Source organism: Cryptomeria japonica, chromosome 2 (assembly GCF_030272615.1).
Source record: "Cryptomeria japonica chromosome 2, Sugi_1.0, whole genome shotgun sequence".
NCBI classification, from domain to species: Eukaryota; Viridiplantae; Streptophyta; class Pinopsida; order Cupressales; family Cupressaceae; genus Cryptomeria; species Cryptomeria japonica.
In genome coordinates, this window is record NC_081406.1 from 612497452 (window position 1) to 612521121 (window position 23670).

Genomic DNA, 23670 nt, shown 5'->3' on the forward strand with positions numbered 1-23670 from the left:
AGTGGAGGAATTTGCTGAATGTATTCGTGTGGAATCCATTTTGTCCATACCACTGGCCTCTTACTGATTGTAAGCATGTCATGTGTGGTCAACTGAAATGATATGAGCTTAACTTAGAATTGTTCTACATTCATTGCTTATGCATTAACTTGAACGGTGATCGATGTTTGATGGTATTGATTCGAATATCCTTGAAATATCCTTAGAAGATTGCACTGAGCTTGTGTCAAATTGTTCAAGTTGATGGTGAGACCTTGCTCAATAGGATTCTATCTAGTCATTCACTCATCTTCCTGCATTCTTAGGATTAGAATAGACCCTCTCAACCCCTCATCTTTTGCCATTTTTGTCAAACTCTAGCTAGTTTAGGATCAAAAAGCATCACCATATTGAAATATCAGATGATCAAGTTCCAGCAAATCAAGCACTCAGGCATTCAAATGTAAGTCTCCTTGTGATTCCAGCATAATCACATCAACCAACAGAGCTTATCCACACGTAGTGACCCTACATTCATGAACCTTGGAGTCTTCTCAAGTGATCCTTAAGCTAATCTTCAGCATTTGAGAGATTTTGTTCAAGAGATGATAAGATACTTTAGGTATTTTATTCTGTGTTCGCATGTGCATAAAAAATACATCAACAGGATCCATTGTTAACTGATGATGAGTTTGCTGATTTGGTGATAGAGGCAACTAGATGAGAAGTGGAAGTGGCAGCATATGAAGCAGAAAGTGAGGTTGATCAGCCAGCAAAGGCAATTTTCTTACATTCACAGCTTGATCCTATCACTATGAATGAGGCACCTATTAAGGATATTGCAGCTATACCATCTACTTCAACAACACCCACACAACAGAAACAAACTTTTTTTGTTTTAGTCATAGATGAAATTTATGATTTACAATTTTCATTAATACCAAAACTTGAAGTTGATATTTATTCAGAGGTTGAAGTTACTTTTTGGTCTATGATATGCATTAAAGTCATATTTTGATTTCTATATGATAGAAATCAATAATATGTTCTACAAATTCAATATATCTGTGTTTTTGAAGAATATTTTTAAAAATGATGTATTTTCAAATGTTCGATAAGTTTGTCAAGTTATTGCCGAGTTTTTGTTGAGTCCTGAGTTTTTTAAAATTTTGCGCCTACCAAATATTTGCCAAGTCCAAGTCTTTCAACTATAGTCTGAACAATAGAATTCACAAGGAAATAAAAGCTTATATCTTATTTTCAATTCCATACAACTGTTTGAGCAAAGGAACTTTATGCCTTGTTGACCCTTAATCCCTGTAATATTATGTTTCATAAAACAGACAACCATTTTATGTTTTTCTCCTTATGTTATTTCTCATATTGGTAAGAAAATAGGTCCATCTTAAATAACCAAACATCAATTATGAGATTTTATGAATCAATCAAAAACCTCCTGAATTCAGGTGGCTAGTGACACAAAACAAGTTGGATTGGATCAACTAACAGACTTTAGCAAGACTCTTTGTGTCCAACCATAAAAGTAAATATACCCACAATTGCAGGTCCAATACCTTGTTTAGTGGCAACATCTTTTTCAAGATTAGCTTGAGTTTCTTTTGCAGAGTCTGAGTAGGTTTAATGTGTCAATGTTTTCGAGTTCATATAATAAAAAGCCACATAATGTGGCCCAAATGAGACCCAATATCCTCTCAACACAATTTTTCCAGAAACATTTCTCAGAATATTATAGATTGCAGATGCTTGAAATTTTTAAATATGTTTGTCCCTTTTTGTAAAATGCCATGTTTACTCTAGATTACAATTCTTAGCTATTAAGGGTGGGTTAGAGAGGGAATACCTTTATCTCTTTAATAGAAAAACCCTGCAAACAAATTAGGAAATTAACCTACAAATTATATAATAATTACGAACAACTAACTATGATGATACATAAAATTAAGAATGACTGATTATGATCCATAAAGTAAAGAAAGACTAATTATGCTTCATAAAGTAAAGGAGAAAGATTATAAAGTAAAGAAGACTAATTATGATGAAACTTAAAGCAACCTGCAATCACAAACAACTGTAAATAAAAAGATTGGGATCCTAGATTCATAACCATAGGAATCCCAATCATAGCAAGCTAGGATGGATAACTTGATAGGGTGCCTTAATAACCGTTCTCCCTTAATCAAGCCCCAGTTGTGAGGGTGTCTAACCCATTCTCCCTCCATCAAACCATACTTGTGAGGGTGTCTTTATCAACCATTCTCCCTCATACTAGAGAGGGTGTCTAAACTGTTCTCCCTCATATGCTAGAGAGGGTGTCTAAACCGTTCTCCCTTAGTCAAGCCCCACTTGTGAGGGTGTCTAAACCATTCTCCCTCCATCAAACCATACTTGTGAGGGTGTCTTTATCAACCATTCTCCCTCATACTAGAGAGGGTGTCTAAACCGTTCTCCCTCATATGCTAGTCTTCATAACCATGGCTGATTACACTAATCAGACATATACGCATATATAAATATAAAACATCACATTGCATCATAGTAATTCCGCAGATTGGAAATGCAGTATACTCTATTAAATAATCATAAGTTATAACAGTAATCTGTTATCTATTAGTAGTATGCAGGAAAACACTGTCAGAAATACATCCAGTAATTCCATACCAAAGTATCACCTTATTCCCAGATTGCTGCAGGTTCGAACTATTATTATATGGTTTTTTTTCTCCAATTCATTTCTCTTAGAGTCCCTTCAAAATGCCAGGGGGGGTATTTATCCTCCTCTATCATGGTGGTAAGACCACCATCAATGGTCACGTCCTTTAGAGGCAACGACTCCTTTGAAAAGTCGCTGCCTTTCCATCATCGCTTTTCTCAACCATGGCAACCCTTCATAAATCGTGAATATTAATAAATGTTTTAATATGAGTACATTAATAATAAAAATCAGTTAATAATAGTAATCACTAGATAATCAGAATATAAATAATAGGAATCAATTAATATCATTAATAATTGTTGGACAATATTATTGGTTGTGCCTGTAACTTAACAACAGTTTTGTTCTGATCTGATTGATAGTGATGACACTGGATGCTTTTGATTCCTTTCCTTTATACCACATAATGTGAGGGAGAGATCATGCATCTTCATCATGTATGCCCTTTGGCAAGAGACATACCCTTTTCACCATTAGCACCCTTTGAAAGAGTGCAACTCTTCATTATTTCTGCCCTTTGAAAGGGACACAACCTTTCACAATCAGATCTGCACTTCTGATTCCCAAATTATTCCCCTCAAATGGGGTTCTCTTCTCCCTTTTATATCTCATGTTTGAGGGAGTCACAACTTTTCATTTCATGTCTTTTGATCATTCACTAACTTAATTAAAATTTAATTATATTATCTATATTCTTTTATATTTTAATTTTAATTTTATTGTTATTATTTACCAGAGTTCCGAGACTCGCCAGAACTCAGCGAGTCCCAGGCCGAGTGACCCTAGCCGAGTTTTAGGGGCTTGGACCCGCACTCGTCGAGTCCTCGGCGACTCTTGGCGAGTCCTTGGACTCACTTACCCAGCCTGGACCCGGCGAGTCTCGAAGGCAATACTCGACCGGCATCAAACATATTTTTAAAACATTAAAAAAAACTTATTAAAAGTTGTTTCAAGTAGTTGTTTTTTCACTTATATTGCCTCACTAGCTCTAAAAATGATCTCATTTCACTATATTGGAAAAATAAGAGGAGAAGAGTGAGTTGTGAGGAAAAACAAGGGTGCATAGTAGGGCAACCAAAAAGGAGGAAGAGCAAAATTTATTCAACAAATCGCATTGGGGCAGCGTAATACTTGCATTTGGTGCATCAAGAGCTTGTTAGAAAGGATTGGCAAGAGGTTGCATTTAATTTCAACCTTGTTCTAAGAGGTAAGATTGATTGTTTTTGTTTTTTGGGTGTTTTATAAGCAAAATTTACATTGTTTTTGTTTTAAACATTTGTATTCACAAAAAAAAATGTACATTGTAGGGTTTGCTGGTTTCTTTAAGTTTTGAAAAAAAAAACAATCTACATGGTAGGGTTTGCTGATTTCTTTGAAAGAAAATGAATACAAATTCTATTACATTGTTTTTTTTTTCAAAACAATTCTATTTATTTGTTTTTCTTGTATTAGTTTATAATTTAACAATGCACAAATGTTCATTTTTGTGTATTTGTGTCATATTCCAAGAACCTTCAACTTGTGAAAACCATATTTTTCACAATGTCTAGTTCTACTCCTACGCCTAGAACTTACCAGAGTAGAAGAGATCTGGCTTGAAAACATACTGAATATTTTCCCGGGCAAAAAAAGGGAGAGGCATAGTGTAAATATTGCAAAACAATCTTTCGTGGAGGCATAAACAGATTGAAATACCACATTGTCGGCATACGTGGCCATGATGCTAATCCTTGTGATAAAGCAATTCCTGAGGCTATTCGTGAGTACCAAGTGCAATTAGAGACATTTGAGGCTCTAAAAGAAATGAAAAAGAGGCAAAGGGAAGAGTTGCATAGCATTGGTTCAGGTTGTGTTGGAGATGTTTCTTCCATGCCTCCATATCATCCTAGTGCGAGTGCTACTGCTTCTATTAGTGCTAGTGCTAGTGCTAGTGGGAGTGCAAGCATTGGTCCTAAAATTTGTAAATCTAAGATGGATTCATATTTTGAACCACGCACTACTCTTGGTTCACAGCCTTCGCTTGAGAGCATGGGTTGGAACAAGGAGATACATGATAAGGCTAAATGTGCAATTGTGAGATTTTGGTTCTGGTGCAATATTCCATTCTTTGCAGCTAGGTAATTCCTTTTAGTTTTTATTTGATTGTTTTAACTTTTTAATATTTACAAAATTTTTTGTCTAGTGATTTTTTTTGGGGCATAGAGTTAGACATACTTATTTAATTTATTTGTGACAGGCCTCCTTATTGGTAGAGCATGGTTGATGTCATCACTATTTGTGGGGCAGGGTTCAAAGCCCATTCTGAGTTAAGTGGCCAAATTTTGACAAATACAGTGGCTGATGTAAAACCACATTAGAGGACCAGCGAGAGATATGGAAGAACAAGGGTTGCACCATCATTATCAATGGTTGGACCGAATGGAGAAACCGAACACTCCTAAATTTTCTTGTTTCTTCTGCAGGTGAGTGAATAACTTGAATTTTATTTAATGATTCGTATTTTATTTTTAATGTCCTCACTTCTCTAGTTGCCATCCAAATGCCTAGATTCACTTGTTACCCATCTCCACAGGTGAAAGTCAGTGTTGGGAGATGATTGATTAGACAAAGGGGACATTTTCTTAGAGAAAATTTGCTTTGGTGAATCATCAATAATAAAACTTCATAATTTTATGTTATAAAGTTACTTTTTCTAAAAAATTGAAAAAGTTAATAAAAGTAACTTATAAGTTACTATTTAATTTAATCAGTGACTTTATTTGAAAAGTTACATGACCCCTCTCCTAGTGCAAAGTAATAACTTAAAGGTGGTACGAATTCCATGATGGAGATCCCCCCCTCAAGTTGGCGCCACTTCTTGGAGAACAAAAGATTCCAAAGAATCTTTGATGCCTCTAGGGTTTGATTGGGTTAAGGAGGCTTGTAAGTATCAATTTGGGCATTCATGATTTGATTTTTTTTAACATCCTTTGGACATTGGAGGTCTGCAGCAGCACGGTTTTGCCTGAGCAGCGTTTTGAGGATGTGACCCCCTCAAAATCAGGTTGTGTGGGCGGAATCCCACACTCCCCTCTTTACTACGGCAGCATCTTTGAGCAGTATTTGAACTTTGGGATTGATTTCCAGTAAAAATATGATATTGACAGCAAAAAAAGGGCTGATAAATTAGATCTGAGCAGTCATAAGGGTTTCTTTAGCCTGTTTTGCTACCAAGACTGCAAATCGAACCTTTTAGGGCCAGCCATACTAACCCTGTTGCCTGTGGAAGCCAATTAAATAATTGAGAGGCTTTAAGCATGACTATACTGCTCTGAATTCATTGTCAGCAGTCTAAAAGAGGACGCCCGAGGTTTATTTGGAAAGATTACACCAAATTGGAGCTATATCAGCAAATTAGAAGGAAATATTGGGGGCAAATTGTTGATTTCTCCTGGCAAGGTTTTGGAATAAGCACCAAGAACGCCTATGATTCATTCATTTGTTTTGCTAATTATTATTTAGAAGAATAAAGTTTACTGGAGCTGTTTCTACGTATGGGAAACTCTTGTAGCAGTGCATTCATTCAATAAAGACAATTAGGTGCCACCAGGGAAGGCGTTGGACCAGGCCACATTTGGTATCTAGATTTGTTAATTCATTAATTCTCTTACATTTGATAGTTGCTGATAATATATCAGTTATTCTGAGCTTTAAATTCAGTAGATGTATTTGCATTTGTTAGCAATTCCTATTTGCATTGCTCATTATATGAACCAAAAAAAAAAAAGGTATAAAACTTCAAAACCACTCCAAAGAAACAAAATACCCATTGCTGATCAGAAAAATCAGATTCAGAAAACTAGCCAGTTTGGGTTGAATTTTAGTTGGCATCTTCCATCCTCACATTCCAAAAATAACACTTACCTATGTGAGGTTATAGAGGAGGTCATCTATGAAGTGGGTGAGGAGAATGTAGTACAAGTGATGACTGCTAATGCAGCAAATTATGTTGCTGCAGGTAAACTTTTGATGGAGGGGCACCCATCCATATTTTGGTCTCCATGTGCCTCCATTGCATTGACCTCATGTTAGAGGACATTGATAAGATTGCATGGATCATGAAATGTGTAGAGAAGGCAAAAAATATTTGCAAATTTGTATACAATCATGCATGGGTCCTTAACCTAATGAGGCAATACACGAGGCAGAAAGAGTTGGCTCGTCCTCAAATCACAAGATTTGCCACCAACTTCATCACACTACAATCCTTGATTCGGAGTAAGGCAGCTTTGACACGTATGTTTGTTTGTGAGTGGACTTCCTCATCCTATGCTAGGATGGCTGCAGGGGTTGATGTGGCAGACTGCATTTTTTATGAGCCATGCTTTTGGACCCCTTGTGCTGAGATTGTGAAGGTAAAATTCTTAAGCATTCTACATTATGTTTTAACTTTTATTTTTTATTCATATTTTTCTTTTATTTGCTTATTTTCATTCACAATTTCACACTTAAGTTAACTGATATTCAATAATGTTTCACAATATTTGCAATTCATTGAGCCCTTGGAAGTTCTCCTAGGAGTTGTTGATGGGGAGAAGCCCGCAATGGGCTGCATATACGAGGGCATGGATAGGGCCAAGGAGGGCATCAAATCTGCCTATGGAGGGGATGAGAGTAAGTATCATCCCATTTGGGATATCATTGATAGGAGATGGTAGGTCCAGCTTCACAAGCCCCTCCATGCAGCTGCTTATTACCTCAATCCAACATACCATTTCCACCCTAATTTCAAGGCGGATGAGGAGGTTCTTAGTGAGCTCTACTCAATGATAGAGTGAATGTCGCCTGGTAATAGCAGCACTATAATCAACGAGCTAGAGGCCTTTTCTAATGCAGAAGGGGAGGTCTTCTCTCATCAACTTTGCAAAGAGAGTTGAACAAAAATGCAGCCAGGAGGTAAAAATATATATTTTAAGAAAATAAGAGCATAATTTCAATTTATTATTAATTATTAAATGAGGCTGATTTTTTTTTCTTTTTCTCATCTTAGATAGATGGTGGTAAATGTTTGGTCCTAAAATACCAAATCTTCGACGAATAGCCATTTGTATTTTGAGCCAACCATGCAGTGCTTCCAATTGTGAGCGCAATTGGAGTATGTTTGAGCACATACACTCCAAGAGACGCAATAGACTGTTTGTGGAGAGGTTGAATGATCTAGTCTTTGTTCATTACAACCTTCGTCTTCGACAGAGAGATTATGGACAGTGACACCACCGCAATCACGCTAGAGGAGGTCGATCCAAAATCTGAGTGGATTAGTGAGGCTATAGATCCTGTCTTTAGTGACGAAGACTTAGAGTGGATCGACTAGGCAGATATAGAGGCTGAGGCTATATCCATTGTAGAGGAGGAGGTTAGAGCACGAATAGAGCTAGAGCCAGAGCCAAACACGGACACAACTGATGTTGGTGAGGGTGGAATGGAATCATGGGCAGAGAGTATGGTTGTTGAATCATCCAGGACCTACCTTAGATACCTTCGTAGGAAGGATGCAGGCTCCTCTGAGCCATAGACTTGTAGTTGTTTTGATATTTTGTGGAACATTTGATGTCTTGGATTTCATATTCCATGAGTTTTGTAATATTTTCACACTTGACACTATGACTATTTATATTTTATATATCTATGTTTGACTTTGCTATTTTCTTCAGCAGTTCAGCTACAATTTGCGTTTAACAGTTTAACTTTATACTAATGTGATCGATGTATACATGTATATGTGATCAAAATAGCTTCTATTTGATGATGTTATTATGTATTTAAGGTATATTTAATAAAGGCTGCATGAAAAAAGTTTTAAATCCTTAAAAATCTGTAAATTTCTTGGGTTTATCACTTTGCCAAGTCCAAAGTCCCGAGTCGAGTCACCCTTGCCGAGTCGGAGTCTTGAATCTATCTTATTTACCATTAAATTCTATTTCAAAGTGGGGACATTACATGTTTCTTATTTTGTAAGGGAGACTTGTATTACGCAAGTAATTGGTAAATAATTGATTGAATTAAAAGAATGATCGAAAGATCATTTAAAGGATTCACAAAACGATGTTTCTAAAACGAAACAATCGTAAATGGAAGCTAACTGATATTTACAATAAAATACATAATTGACCATTAATAACAAATAATAAGATATTATTCTAATACCCTCCCTTAATGGTCAATCTATCAACTACACCAAGTTGCCCCCTAAATTTTATAAACTTGTCCAGGCTCAAAGACTTGGTGAGGATTTTGTTGTCTTCTCTGTCGTCGAAACATACAACAACTTAACCGATCCGTCTTCAACCAACTTCCGAATGAAGTGACAATGAAGTTCAACATGCTTAGTTCCCTCGTGGAAGACCAGATTCTTGGCCAATTTGAGCATCCCCTGATTGTCACAGTGAAGGGGAGTAGGACCTACTTGAGAAATTTGCATGTCTGAAAGCATCCGTCGAAAACAAGCTGCCTTAACCGTTCCTTGATACTCTGCTTCTGTCGAGGAAAGAGCCATTGCCTACTGCTTCTTGCTAGTCCATGTGATTGCACCAGATCCCAAACTAAAAACATACCCAGAAGTTGATTTTTTGTCATCAACAGAACCTGCCCAATCTGAGTCTGTATAACCAGAGAGTCTAGGATCATGACTTTTGTTGTACAAGAGTCCAAAATTAGAAGTTCCCTTCACATAACGCAACACACACTTCGTTGCCTACCCAATGATCAACCTCGGGGGCTGTCATGAAGCATGAAATGTAACTCCTTGCAAAACTAAGATCATGCCTAGTAGCAATAAGGTAGATGAGACTGCCCACCAATTGCCTAAATGTTGATTCATTCACCACAGGTGAATCAAATTTGGTTGTCAGCTTCAACCCTTTCTCCATAGGTGTGGATGCAGGTTTGCAGCCTTGCATCCGAAACTTGTCCAATAGACTGCTGGCATACTTAGACTGGGAGATGAAGATACTACCTTCAGTTTGCCAAACTTCAACACCTAAGCAATAGTGCAGAAGTCCCAAGTCTGACATGTCAAAGGACTAACACAAACTCTATTTGATCTAATTGATCAAAAGTGTTGAATTACCAATGATAATGAGGTCATCAACATAGACAACAAGAATAAAAATATCATCCCCATTGTTTTTGACATACAAATTCAAATCAGATGGACTCCTCTAAAAGCCATTATCTATGAGGTACTTGTCAATCTTGATGTACCAAGCCCGAGAAGCCTATTTCAAGCCATAAAGTGCTTTCACTAGTCTACACACTTGATGTCCTTTTCCAGCAACCTTAAACCCTGGTGGTTGCATCATGTAGACCTCTTCCTTCAACTCACCGTTGAGGAATGCACTCTTAACATCCATCTGATGGACTTTCCTACCAAACTGAGTTGCTAAGGCAAGGAAAAGCCGAATGGTACTTGTGTATGGTGAAAATGGATAACGATAATAACAAAATTGAAAGGCTAAATGAATTCAACCACCAAACCCTAGCCTAACAACAACAAAAATCCACCATAACATATGAAGATTACTTAAGACAATGCAAATCAAATGAAATCACAAAGATTATACCATCACATGTCCAATAGGGTTTTGATCTCCATTCTTCCTATCTCCATTGATCTTGCTTGATATATTTGCTCTCAGATTTTATATACACAAGAGTTCAACAAAGAACGGAATGTGGTTGCAAGTAGGATCATAGTGTAGCCAATTGATCAAGTAGTTAGGATGATTGATTAGGGCATTAAAATAATTGATTAGGGTAGATAATGAAGGAAGCATCTCCTTATATAGAAGACACAAATATGAAATGGAGGGATAAGATTGAGAGGTGTAAAAGGAAGTCGGCTATGATTAGAGGGTAGGTAGAAGAAATAATAAAATAATGAAAGAGGTAGGTAGTGTAGGAATTAAGAGATGAATGACATGTGTCATGGGTAGAAAAAGGCTAATGAATTAATTAAATAAATAAAGATTTATTTAATTAATAGAAGAAATGAGATCAACTAAATAAATAAATATTTATTTAATTTAGGAAAAAGATAATTTAAATAAATAAATGTATTTATTCAAATGAGAAATAAGGCTAGAAGAGGATAAATGAATTAATTAAATAAATAAAGATTTATTTAATTAATAGAAGAATTAGGCTTAGATAATTAAATAAATAAAATTTATTTAATTAGACATGACAATTTTGGGTGTCTACATTTTGCCCCTCTTTGAGACAATGCGGCTTGTCGCGTTGTTTCAAAGAAGATAAGATGAACTGATACAGAGTTGCCCCAAGATGGGAATGATATGCCCCCTCGAGAGATTGGATGAAAATGTCTGAAAAGATTGCAGACAATCTCTCGATAAGAAAAACGGGATAGAATGGACTGACCAGATAAAGTGACAGAGTCACGGGAGAAAGAAGAATGACTCGGGAAACGAAGGCTAAGGCGAGGGTAGGCTATAAGATAGACCACGGGGGAAAATACATCCTCATTGGCATCCACACATTCACGAGAGATCAGAGTGCAGAGCGAGAAAAGAGCAGTAGCAGTCAGCAGCAATGGCTTTTGTTCATAGATTCGACCGCGTTCGCCGATTCCAGAGGTCAGCAGAGGCAGGAGTGTCGGTAAGTACCACCAAACCTCCTCGTACTTTGATGCATTCGTTTTTGTCATTAATGCACGGTAGATAGAGCAATAAATGCGCATTAGGATAGGGTGTCAAAAATGTCAAAAACGCCTAGGCGCGTCTGCGTTGGTGCCAGACGCGTCTGTGTCCGCCGGGCGCGTCTGTGTAGGTGTCAGGCGCGTTTATGTTTAGAACCGCGTTTATGTCAAATGCGGACGCGTTTGCGTCATGTAGGGGCATCTGTGTCTCCTAGGCACGTATATGCACAGCATAGGCACGTCTGTGTCATACAGGTGCGTCTGTGTTGTTCAGACGCGTCTGTGCAGTCTATAAGCGCGTTTGTGTCAGAAAAATGCAAACTTTCGTCTTCCAGGTCAAATCGGCAGTTCTGTGATGAACATACGCTGTCGATTGGATAAGTTGCTGAGAGGATACACTCAAGCAGGTCCTCTAGGGAAGACAAGGATAGATCGAGGCACTTTGTGATGAACAGTGAGTACCAAGATAAAGTACTTTGTGATGAACAGGGAGTACCCAAAATATGAGAGCAGCACTTTGTGATGAACAGGGAGGGCAAATGTGAAGAGCACTTTGTGATGAACAGTGAGTGCAAAACACGTAGTACTTTGTGATGAACAAGGAGTACCACTAGGATAGATAGCAACACTTTGTGATGAACAGTGAGTGTCACGAGGATAGATAGCAACACTTTTTGATGAACAGTGAGTGTCACTAGGATAGATAGCCATATGCATTTAGATAAAAAATAGCATTTTGTGATAAACAGTGAATGCCACTATAACTGACATGATTGATTTGCTTGACTGCAGGAGTATTTGTCTATGCTGGAGTCACGGGAGAGATTCCCATCGACTCAGAGATTGCGACCTAAGCTGACAGCCGAGGAGCGAGCTGCTATTGAGGAGATGGGCTTGAGACATGTGCTAAATGTGCCTGAGTTTCGGGCGAACATGGGATTGTTGACTGCGCTGGCTGAGAGATGGCATTCAGAGACGTGTACGTTTCATTTGCCGATGGGTGAGATGACAGTCACCCTGGAGGATGTCTACAGGATTCTACGGATACCAATCGATGGGGATCTGATCCCATACGATCGAGATGGAGACAGGGAGGCCCTGAGACGAGTATTCCAGGACCCAGGACTAGAGATGAGGGCAGGACACGTGGCGTGGGACACTATGACAGCCACAGGGCAAGCGCTGCCGACAGTGCTAGGAGGAGCGATTAGTGGGTTCCTGTGTCCAGATAGGGCGACACGGGGGTTGGCTGCAGGGGACACAGGGGCCAAGAGAGATGATCTTGGGGTGGGTCCTTCTAGGGCTTAGACTCCATCGAGGCCAGCCGGCTCTGAGGAAGGGAATTCATCATAGCCATAGAGGGCTCCCTATGTATCAGTATTGTACCATTTTGTATGATGATGTAGACACTTGCGGGTGATTGTAGCCATATGATTTTGACATCATTGTATCATGACACTTTATATATATATATGAGATGATTCTTCTTTGCGGCAGCTATATGCATGTGTACCTATGTGATGTATGTTTCTATGTGATGCTTATGATATGGATGCAAATATGTATATGATGCAATGCAATATATTTTTTTGTTCTTTTATGTTTTTATATGTGTATGCATGATGCAAATGTGAATGTATGTAATGCAAATGAATATGATAATGCAAATGTAAATTGTGCTAACAGGTGTTGTGTGCAGGATGTGATGCAATTGTGATATCTATATGTATGTATGAAATGCTTATATGTGGTAATGCAGGTGCAACTACATGAAATGCAAATGTTTTTGGTGTGTCATTATACTCAGTCATGTGATAGCAGGCTACGCGGACTTAAGAAGGACGATGGAAGTCAATCAAGAAAGGGAGATGGAAGACAGAAGATATGAAATTGAAAGAGCTTCTTGTGCGTTATCATCATTGAGCTTTATTATGGCAAGTAGGTTATGACAATCAAGGCATATGTTCGACCCAAAAAGTCATTGTACCTGTTTGCATGAAGATAAGACAGTCACAAACAAGGAATGCCCCAATTCATACTAGACTCACAGTGTCCTCATATCCTTGGACAAGCCATAGCATTACTAAAAGACAATCCACAGACAGCAAATACAAATAGGTGACGATACCCCATCCTTGCCTTTCTAGTGAAAGACATCCTGGAGATATAATCTCTAGTCAGAGACATCCTGGAAAAGCTAAAAGACATGTCACCAAAAGATAAAATCAAAAGAAAACCAAGAGTCGACACCAACATCCACTGTAGTCCTCAAGTTTAGTGTCTCTTGTCACTTGTATAAGTCTTATTTGATTGTGGTCACAATGTTTACTTTCACAAAAAGGATAGATAGCACTGAACCATATGTTGTCCGAGTCTGTTGAAAGATTTGATTTGTTGAAGCTCATTGTTGCTGCTGTCTCATCTGAAACTAACTGAATCCATGAAGCCGATACTTTATTGCGGAGAAGATGAAACTTTATTGCGGACTGGCGATGCAAATGTTGCTTTATTGCGGATTAAGCGCGAATAGACTGAAGGAAGCTGGAAGAAACTGTACTCCTCGAAACATGTGATGTTCTTAGTTCCACACCCATCACTAGAAGTAGGATTTGCCTTAGCCACAGATAGGATCTGATTTATTATGGATGGAAAGGGAGGTGAAAAGGAAGGTTTATTATGAATGGCTAACCAATCTTGGGTAGATCAATAACAAGCCATGATGGGAATGGGTAAGTTTATTATGGATGAATTGGTCGTGAGTGTGTGCGAAGTGAAAGGATGAAAGCGGATCCTGAAGGAGGGAGGAGCAATGTCTCTACGCATGGCGCTGGTGACCCAGTTTTCACCATGGTACTTGCCCAGGGCGCCACCGAAGTAGTTTTCACTGTTGGACGAAATTATTTCTCTTTACTTTTTTGATTTTTTGATTTTTTTGTATTTTTGAATTAGGATACTCTGAAGAGCTATGTGTAGAACCTGCGAAGGTGCATGCTGTTGATAGGATCCTCCAAAGGTTCACCTTCTGTAGTTGAGAGCTGATATGCCCTAGATCCATATGCTGTTGTAATGATGTAAGGACCAAGCCAATTTCAAACTTGCCCTTCTTCTCTCTGTCTTGCTGATTCTTGGGGTTTTCTCGGAGAACCAAGTCACCTACCTCAAATGTGCGAGGCTTGACTTTGTGATTGTAGTTGCGACTCATTCGTTGTTGGTAAGCCTTGAGATGATTAAAAGCAGTTTGTCTCCGTTCATCCAGTAATTCCAGTTCTTGTAAGCGAGAGACCCTGTAATCTTCATCATTGATGATGTTTTGCAAAGAGACCCGTAAAGAAGGTAACTCGACCTCAATAGGCAAGATGGCTTCAGTGTTGTAGACAAGTGAATAGGGTGTAGCTCCTGTAGGTGTGCGAACACTTGTGCGATAGGCCCAAAGTGCAGGGTTAAGTTGGATATGCCAATTACGGCCAGCGTCGTCGACTGTCTTCTTGAGGATTTTAAGGATTGTTTTATTAGACGCCTCAGCTTGGCCATTTCCTTGGGGGTAATATGGTGTGGAGAAACGAAGGGAAATATGGAAGCGATCACAGAGTTCACGAACATCCTAATTTTTGAAGGGACGCCCGTTATCAGTGATAATGGAAACAGGAATACCGTATCGGCAAATGATATAGTTAAAGATAAATGTAGCAATCTGTTTTCCAGTGACTTGTGTGAGAGGCACAGCTTCAATTCATTTTGTGAAATACTCTGTGGCAGTGATAATGAATTTATGACCATTAGAAGAAGGAGGGTGAATCTTGCCTATAAGATCGAGTCCCCATTGACAAAAGGGCCAAGGAGACGCAAGTGGTTGTAGTTCTTGTGCTCGCGCATGTATGAGGTCTCCATGAATTTGACATTGCTTACATTTCTTGACAAACTGATATGAATCTTTTTCCATGTTGGGCCAGTAATATCCAGTCCTAATGAGTTTCTTGGCGCAGGTAGGACCACTAGCATGTGGACCACATATCCCTTCATGTACTTCACGTAACGCAATCTAAGCTTCGTCGCTTTCTAAACATCTAAGAAGAGTGCCATCTAGACCTCGCCGGTATAGGATATCAGCTAAAATGACATATCGAGAGGATTGGCAAATGAAGGTGCGACATTGGTTATTTGATAGATCAAGAGGTAGAATATTGTCGCGAAGATATGTGAAGATGGAACCATATAACTGGAATTCGGGACCGACAACAATTATCATCTCAGTAGGAGTGATCTCATATGAAGGAACCAAAAGGTTATCCACCAAGAACTCATAGCATGTCTCATTTGGAGGTAGATCGATCAGTGAAGCAATTGTAGCCATGGCATCTGCGGCACGATTCTGCTCTCTTGGTATCTGCTCAAAATCTATCTTTGTGAAGTGTTGTTTCAGGTGATCCACCATTTGTTTGTAAGGCATTAATTTTTCATCTTTTGTTTGGTAATCATCAGTTGCTTGACGGATGACAAGTTGAGAATCCCCAAAAACACGAAGTTCCTGGATCTTCCACTGAACTGCAATCCGTAATCCAGTTGTTAATGCCTCATATTCCGCTATATTGTTAGTGCAGGGAAATGATAAGCGGTATGATTTTGGTATAGAATCTCCTTGAGGAGTTATAAAGAGGATGTCAGCTCCTGCTCCATGCTGTGTGTATGAACCATCAAAGTACAGTTGCCATGGCTTTTTATATGTGATATTGTTAAAATGGATTCATTTGGAAATTCTGAATTTAGAGGAACATCATCAATCATGGGGGCATCTGCTAATTGATCTGCGATGGCTTATCCTTTTATTGCTTTTCTGTCCACATACTCGATGTCAAATTCACTCAGGATCATTACCCATTTGGCTAGTCGCCCAGTAAGTGTTGCTTTGTTGAGAAGGTATTTCAACGGATCTATCCTTGCAATCAATTTAGTCTTATGAGTAAGCATGTAATGTCGTAATTTCTGTGAAGCAAAGACCACGGCAAGACAGGCACGCTCAATTGGTGTGTAGTTTAGCTCATATCCCACCAATGTGCGACTGATATAGTATACTGCCATTTCCTTGCCCTCAACAATTTGTTGTGCTAAGAGTGCCCCCAGTGCTGTTGGAGTAGCTGAAATGTATGGTACCAGAGGCTGATCTGAAACTGGTGGCATCAAAACTGGCAGGTTCAAAAGATAATCTTTGAGCGTCTGAAAAGCCTATTGACAATTATCATCCCATTTGAATTTGATGTTTTTATGTAGCAAGTGCTGAAAAGGATTACACTTATCTGCAAGTTGTGCTATGAATCTCCGTATGGACTGGAGTCTGCCTTGTAAGGATCGAAGTTGACTGATATTTTTGGGTGGTGGCATTTCCAAAATGGCCTTGACTTTTGCTAGGTCAGCTTCGATTCCTCTTTTGGACACAATGAATCCTAGGAGCTTCCCGGAGGTTACTCCAAAGACACATTTCTTGGGGTTTAATCTTACTTTGTATTTTTCCAACCGATCAAAGACAACTGCAAGTATGTCCAAATGTGTATCTCTGTCTACTGATTTACCCAAGAGACCGTCAACATAATCTTCCACCGTTACATGCATGAGATCATGAAAGATAGTAGTCATTGCTCTTTGATATGTAGCACCTGCATTTTTTAGCCCAAAGGGCATGACATTCCAGCAGAAAGTTCCCCAAGAACAAGTGAATGATGTTTTGTGTTGATCCTTAGGTGCGATCCTGATTTGATTATAACCAGAAAATCCATCCATCAATGATAACATTTCGTGACCTACCGTGAGATCAACAATCAAGTCTATATTTGGTAATGGGAAGTCATCCTTTGGACAAGCTTTATTGATGTCTCTGAAATCTGTACATATTATGATGTTGCGATCCGGTTTACTGATAGGTACTAAATTGGAGATCCATTCAGGATAATCAATTGGGTGTATGAATCCGACATCCAATAATTTTTCCAACTCTACTTTGACTAGTAATGCCACTTGTGGATGCATTTTTCTTAATTTCTGTTTCACTGGCTTTGCCCCCGGTTTGACTGTCAAATGATGCATTACCAAATCCGGATCTAGTCCAGGCATATCAGCGTATGACCATGCAAAGTTGATTTGTCTTTCTTTGAAGAAACTTATGAATTTTGACCTTTCAGACTCTGTTAATGATTGAGCCAGGAATATGTTGTGTGGAATCTCTTCTGTACCAATGTTTGTTTTGATAGTCTCTTCTACCAACATGGATGAGTTTTCCTCATATGATGCTAGGAGAATGTCGAGCCTTCCATCTTCGGGTGCCTCAAAGAGGTTTTCGCCCTCAGATACGTCCTTTCTTTTTACTTTTTTGGGGTCAGACAGCACCACAATGTGGTTTTCGCCATAAGACCCTTGGTTTGTTCTTATTTTCACATTTTTGCTACTGGAAGGTCCGACACCCTCACCAAAATATGCCATGTTGTTGAGTTCTATAGTGTATCCTGCTTTGTGGTCCCCAGGGGGAAGATCGTCTCGTATGCCAAGATAGTCAATAATAGCTTCATCAGTTTGGAATGTGTCAAATTGTGCTGGTCCTTCATGATCCCAGTCAATGAGTTGGTGGTGAACAAGGGGAAGGCCTTTAATGTTTTTGGAGTTAGCAAGGCTAAGAGTGAAGATGCAGTTATATTCGGGTACGTCAAGGTAATTATCGAGGTCATCGATGGCACTCTCCTCATCAGTTTCGATCGCGAGCAAATCCAAATTGTCATCACTAGTAGCGCATTCCGGGACAGGTGTTCTCGTCCTGTGTGATTTCAACCTAGAACCTTGAGACAAGGACTGTGTGGAATCCTCATGGGTTGTTCCTTGACCAACTCTGAACTTTTTATAAAATTCCTCTTCTTCTATGGGTTCATTTGGCTCTCTGAATGTCTCAATGAGCTCATAGTCACTGGACGATTTGTCTGAACCCCATTCCCATTCGTCAGAGTCTGTAGAATAGCGATCCTCTTGTTGAATTTTGGCAGCTTTGATTTGTAATGCTTCTTCTGTGCTTTTAGTGTGGACCTTGGAAGTCAGGAAACCAAGTCCCTTCGAGCATTCCTTGTTGAAAGTCAATTCAGGGTGTAAAGGTTCAATGATACCTTCCTTTCGTAACCCAAGAGGACTTTTTCCATCATACCCGAATTTTTGTAGAATCTTGAAGCCTTTGCCATATTTCCCACAGGGTATATTGATGTGATCTTGTGTGTCCTCTTCAATGTCTTTATAGAGCATTTTGTATAAGTCTTCCTCTTCCAGTTCGCCCCATCTTTGAAAGGTAGTAGGGTCCCATTCGAGTACCACAATGGATACTTGCTTGTTAGGATGTGGTCTTCCATATTCTTTTGGGGAACTCATGACTTGTCGTAAGTACATGGTCTGATTTAAAGTGTATTCTCCCATGCCTTTGTCCTGAAATTTGCCTTTAAGCTCACCTTGTTTTGATGTCGAAGGTTTCAATGACTCAGGATCAATGTATGCCGAAGAAGGAACAGCTTCACGATTACTGGGAATGATGGTCTCAGTATGTGATCTCAGGTTATTACAATATATGAACGGATTAGGATCACCGTTAACTATTACCTCGACTCCATTGTGAGGAAACTTAATGCATTGGTGATATGTCCATGGGACTGCCCTCATTTCACGAATCCAAGGACGTCCTAGCAATATATTATAGGTGAGATCTAGATCCAAGACTTGACAAACCACATCCTTTGTAACTGGCCCAACTCTTAGAGGTAAGGTGACTGTGCCCTTGGATGAGCGTTCTTCATCATCATATGCCTTAATGGTGATTTGATTTGTTGAATTTACAGCTTTATCAGAATATCCCAGTTGTTTAATAGTGCTCAATGTACAAATGTTTAGACCAGCTCCTCCATCTATCAGGACTCGCTTTATTCTATGTTTGTGTATGAAGGCTTCAACATGTAGTGGTGCATTATGTGGCTGACTTACGGAGGCGTCATCGGCTTCTGTGAATGTAAGGGAATGTGAGATGGAAAGGTATCCCACCATGGCTTGAAACTGGTCCACGTTCAAATATGTAGGAACGGCAGTGTCTCTCAAGATTTTGTCAAGAATAGCTTTATGAGCGGGGGATATGCGTAAGAGCTCAAGTATGGAGATGAGCGCAGGTGTCTTCCCTAACTGTTCTACAAGGTCATACTCAGGTTTGGTTGATGAAGAAGCGGTGTTTTTAGTGGAGGCACCTTGCAAAGTGATTTTACCTCGACGAGTTGTAACATGACATTCAGAGGTAGGTTCGGAAGAAGATCCAACACCTTTTAGGACAATCTTGGGTCGCTAGGTAGTACTCTCAGGAGTTTTGTCCTTGATGATAATAATAGAGACATGATTGTCCATCGAGATGTGATTGATAGTTGAATCATAGTTGTAAGGTGCTCTAGTATAGTTGGCTTGATCATCTGCGACTTTAGCTTTTCCCTTATCATGCTTTGGGAATGGTTCCTTAAACATCTCATGTTCTTGATTGGGTGAGTGTCCCTCAATCTCAATGTCACCTCTATCAATGAGATCTTGTACGATATTCTTCAGTCGATGACAATTTCCTGTCTTATGACCCTTGCTCTTATGAAATTCACAATACTCATCATCATTCCACCAATTTGGTTTAACCTTTGGTTCATATGGAGGAAAATCTGGAACTGTGATTACCTTGTTTGCCACAAGCTTTTTGAAGACTGACTCAAGTGGTTCTCTCAATGGAGTGTACTTCCTTCGTGATCTAGAAGTTGTTTGAGTATTCACTTGATTGTTTGTAGAACTTGATCCCGAAAAGATGAATTTGGGTCGCACTGTGTTGGCATCAACAACACCATCATTGACTGTGTTCTTGTTTTTATTCCAAAATCTTGGCTTGTCTTTTCCTTTAAAGTCAGCTTTGTTTTCCTTAAATATCTTAATGACTCCTTGTTCAATTAGGACCTTCTCTGTTGCTAAGCCTTTTTCAATGACGTCCTTGAAGGTGGACAAACAAGTTTTTCTTAGATCATAACCAATGTCTTTGTTAATGTTTTGTGTGAACATCTCTACCATTTGTTTTTGTGGAATTTCACAAAAGCATCTGCTAGCTAGATTCCTCCATCTTTGTAAAAATGATGCAAAAGACTCTCCCTCTTTTTGCTTGGTGTTGCATAAAGTAGTGACTGATATGTCTGTCTCTATATAGTAGGAGAAATGTTGAATAAATGCCTCTGCTAAGTCACCCCATGACTTAATACCAGGTGGGAGTTGGGAGAACCATTCCATAGCTTGATCACCTAAGCTTTGTGGGAATAATCTCATCAAATATGTCTCTTCTGCTGCCACTTCAATGCAGGTTGTGAAAAACTGTCTTATGTGTGCCTTAGGATCCCCTTTTCCTCTATACTTATCAAATTTAGGCGTCACAAAGTGTGTAGGAAATGGAGGCATTGGAATGCTCTTGTCAAATGGATAAGGACATATGTCTCTCATTGTGTATGTTGGCTTCGGTGTATTTATGTCCTCCACTTTCTTTTGTAAGTCCCTGATTTGCTGTTCCAAATTGCTCTTAGGTGGAGATCGACTTCTTGGACCATACCCCATGCTTGAGGCACCAATTTGAGGAGGAGCATGTTGCATACATGGATGATATTGATCATACACATGTTCATATGGAGGAGGTCTATCGTGATGCTGCATATATGGACCACTTGGTATAGATTCATGTTGAGGAACGAAATATCTATTTTGTCCACGTATACCATACTCTATAGGCATGTCATGTTCTAATGTGTTGCCCCCAAATTTGACAAGGAGTTTCCTTGTGTCCAAATTTTGAGCATGCCTTTGAAGATCCAATTGCTTTGGTGGTTGATCCTTAGCATTGGTATGTGATTGAGCATATCTTTCTACATAAGACTTCCATAATGGTCTGCGAAGGTGAGTATCATATGCTTGACCATGTGCATGTGGGACCTCTGGTTTTTGAAACAAAGATGATGGTGATTCAGGCACAAGATGTGGTCCTCTATTGCCTCCACTATTAGGCCTCCTTTGATCCATGTTGGAGTGAGTTTGTTGCAAAGGTTGATTTTCCATTATTTGAGACATGTCAAAATCATGAGGTATCTTGGCTCCACTTTGTGCCATCATTTGTAAGAAGTATTGTCTATCTCTCCTCATTATTTCCTCAACCAACCGATTGAAATGGGGATTCATAATGGATTCTTCCACATCTGCTGAATGTACTGAAAAGTTGTCCATATTGTCATTGTGTGTATCATTGTTGTTTGTAGTGCCCATGTTCTCAACATTTGGAATGTTTCTATAGACATCCATGTCAAGTAATGTGTTATGATCAGTATTGAAAAAGACATCATTGTCATACTCATAAGAACTCATGTTTGCACTCTTGAGCCTCTTTAGCTTCTCTCCTAGATTTTTGAAGACGGGTTTCAACCATGAACTAGGTATTAACCAAGATGTGTGAGACTAGATGAAAATGGAAAAAGTATGGAAGACCAAGAGTTGGATGGAATGTAAATGAATCTGAGGTGTACTTGCAATGTCCAAAGTGTAAGACCAAGTATGTATGTAGTAGAGTAGGTGTGACTTCCAAAGAGAGGATAGTTTCTCTTGATGAGGTAAGTTGACCTTGACTCTAAGTAAGACCAAATGAGACCCAAAGGTAAGAGACCTTGATGAGGGACCACTTAGCAAAATGTTGTATGTAGTGTGTTGACAAAGTATGATGAGGACAAGCAAGTGACCTTTTGACTCAAGTTTAGACAAGTGTAAATGTAATGTAAGATGTAAAGCAATGATGGACTATGTGAGACCCAAAGACAGGTTGAATGCTAGATGAAACCTGGAGAAATGACATAGGAAGCTCAAGAAATCCGAAACTGATTGCTCTTGTTTGCTGGACTGTAAAAATTTTTGCAATTCTGAACACAGACGCACCTGTATACTGCACAGACGTCGTTTCCCGACGCAGACGTGTCTCTATTCAACACAGACGCTGTTATACACACAGACGCAATTATGCCCTTCACAGACGCACTTAGACAACACAGACGCGATTAAAATAGACAAAGACGCGTTTCTGTAAAATTTGTGCAATTTTTTCCAATCTGTGAAGTCGTTTTTGTTGTGACCAAATCTAAATGTTTGACTGTTTTTTCGTGACAAGAGGACACAGTGTTGATGAGGACCCAATGTTTGTAAGTGTCTAGACTCAAAAAATGACTCCAAGAAAAAGTGTGTTGTTTGATGTAAAAATGTTTTGCATACACTTGAAGACACAAAAGACACAATGTTTTGCTGTTTGGTCTTGAATGTTTGAATGTTTAAAATAAGTCAAGCACAATTCTTATGGCTGGCCAAGACAATAGTTGTTGATCCCACATAGGGTTTTACCCCCGAGGCTACGCTATTCAGAGTAGATACTTAGATGCTTGACCTCACTGGCTCCACCCTCGGCACTCACTTTTCGGGTCAGCCAAGCATCAGTCCCCATGAAAACTCCCCATGGCGAACTTTGTATCTCTACTAAGAACCGTATGTGTGTGGGCCGCTACCAGAGGTCCGACCTCCTGCCCCAACAACTAGAAGGATTTGGGCTTCTAAAACAAAAAGGTGCTAGTAAGGGCATCCGCTCGTGTGGCCATACATGCGGCACTTTCAGCTCTGTAAATACAGAAGGCTCCCAGCCGGTAGGGGTTACGCCCTACAACTGATCAAATAAATTTGATCAAACGGGTTTATGGGGAGACATAGTGTCGGTATGAACTAATCAACACACGTTATTCATAGTTTTCACCATGAATACATTTGTTTATAGTGGTTCGGAAGAGGTGGGTTTTCCTCTCTACCACTTGGGTCGTTCTCTTCTCACTGGTAGTCCTAATGACCACACGGGAAAACAGAACCTCTAAAGATTAAACAAAAAGAGCCTATTGCTCAAGACACAAAAGACAATGATTCAATTTTAGTACACCAATGGAAGTGTTTGCTAGTCTTATGAAAACAAGGCACACAATAAAAATCCAAAAACCCTTGCCAAGGACCTGCAACAAAAGTTGTTAGTAGTTTGAATTGTTTCAAATGATCACCCCTTCCTGCAAGCACACAAGTTAGGTAAATTTTAAAACCCAAAAAACTTTGTGAAAATAGGGGCCTTCAACCAAACGTTTTGCTTCCAAGACAAGCTGCACCAATTTCGTTAGTGAGATCTGAA

The 23670-nt window shown here is 39.2% G+C and overlaps 1 protein-coding gene across 4 annotated transcripts in view; it reads right to left on the reverse strand.

The window, feature by feature from the left end:
• The window catches only part of LOC131064292 (uncharacterized), a 228397-nt gene that overhangs the window by 185619 nt on the left and 19108 nt on the right, over positions 1 to 23670 (reverse strand). For 2 of the 4 annotated variants that reach the window (XM_057998391.2, XM_057998393.2), the window contains exon 5: positions 1841 to 1864. The exons of the other annotated variants lie outside the window; for them this stretch is intronic. In XM_057998391.2, coding sequence (XP_057854374.2) covers positions 1841 to 1864 — 24 coding nt within the window. The remainder of the gene's footprint in view (positions 1 to 1840; positions 1865 to 23670) is intronic. 4 annotated transcript variants of the gene reach the window in all.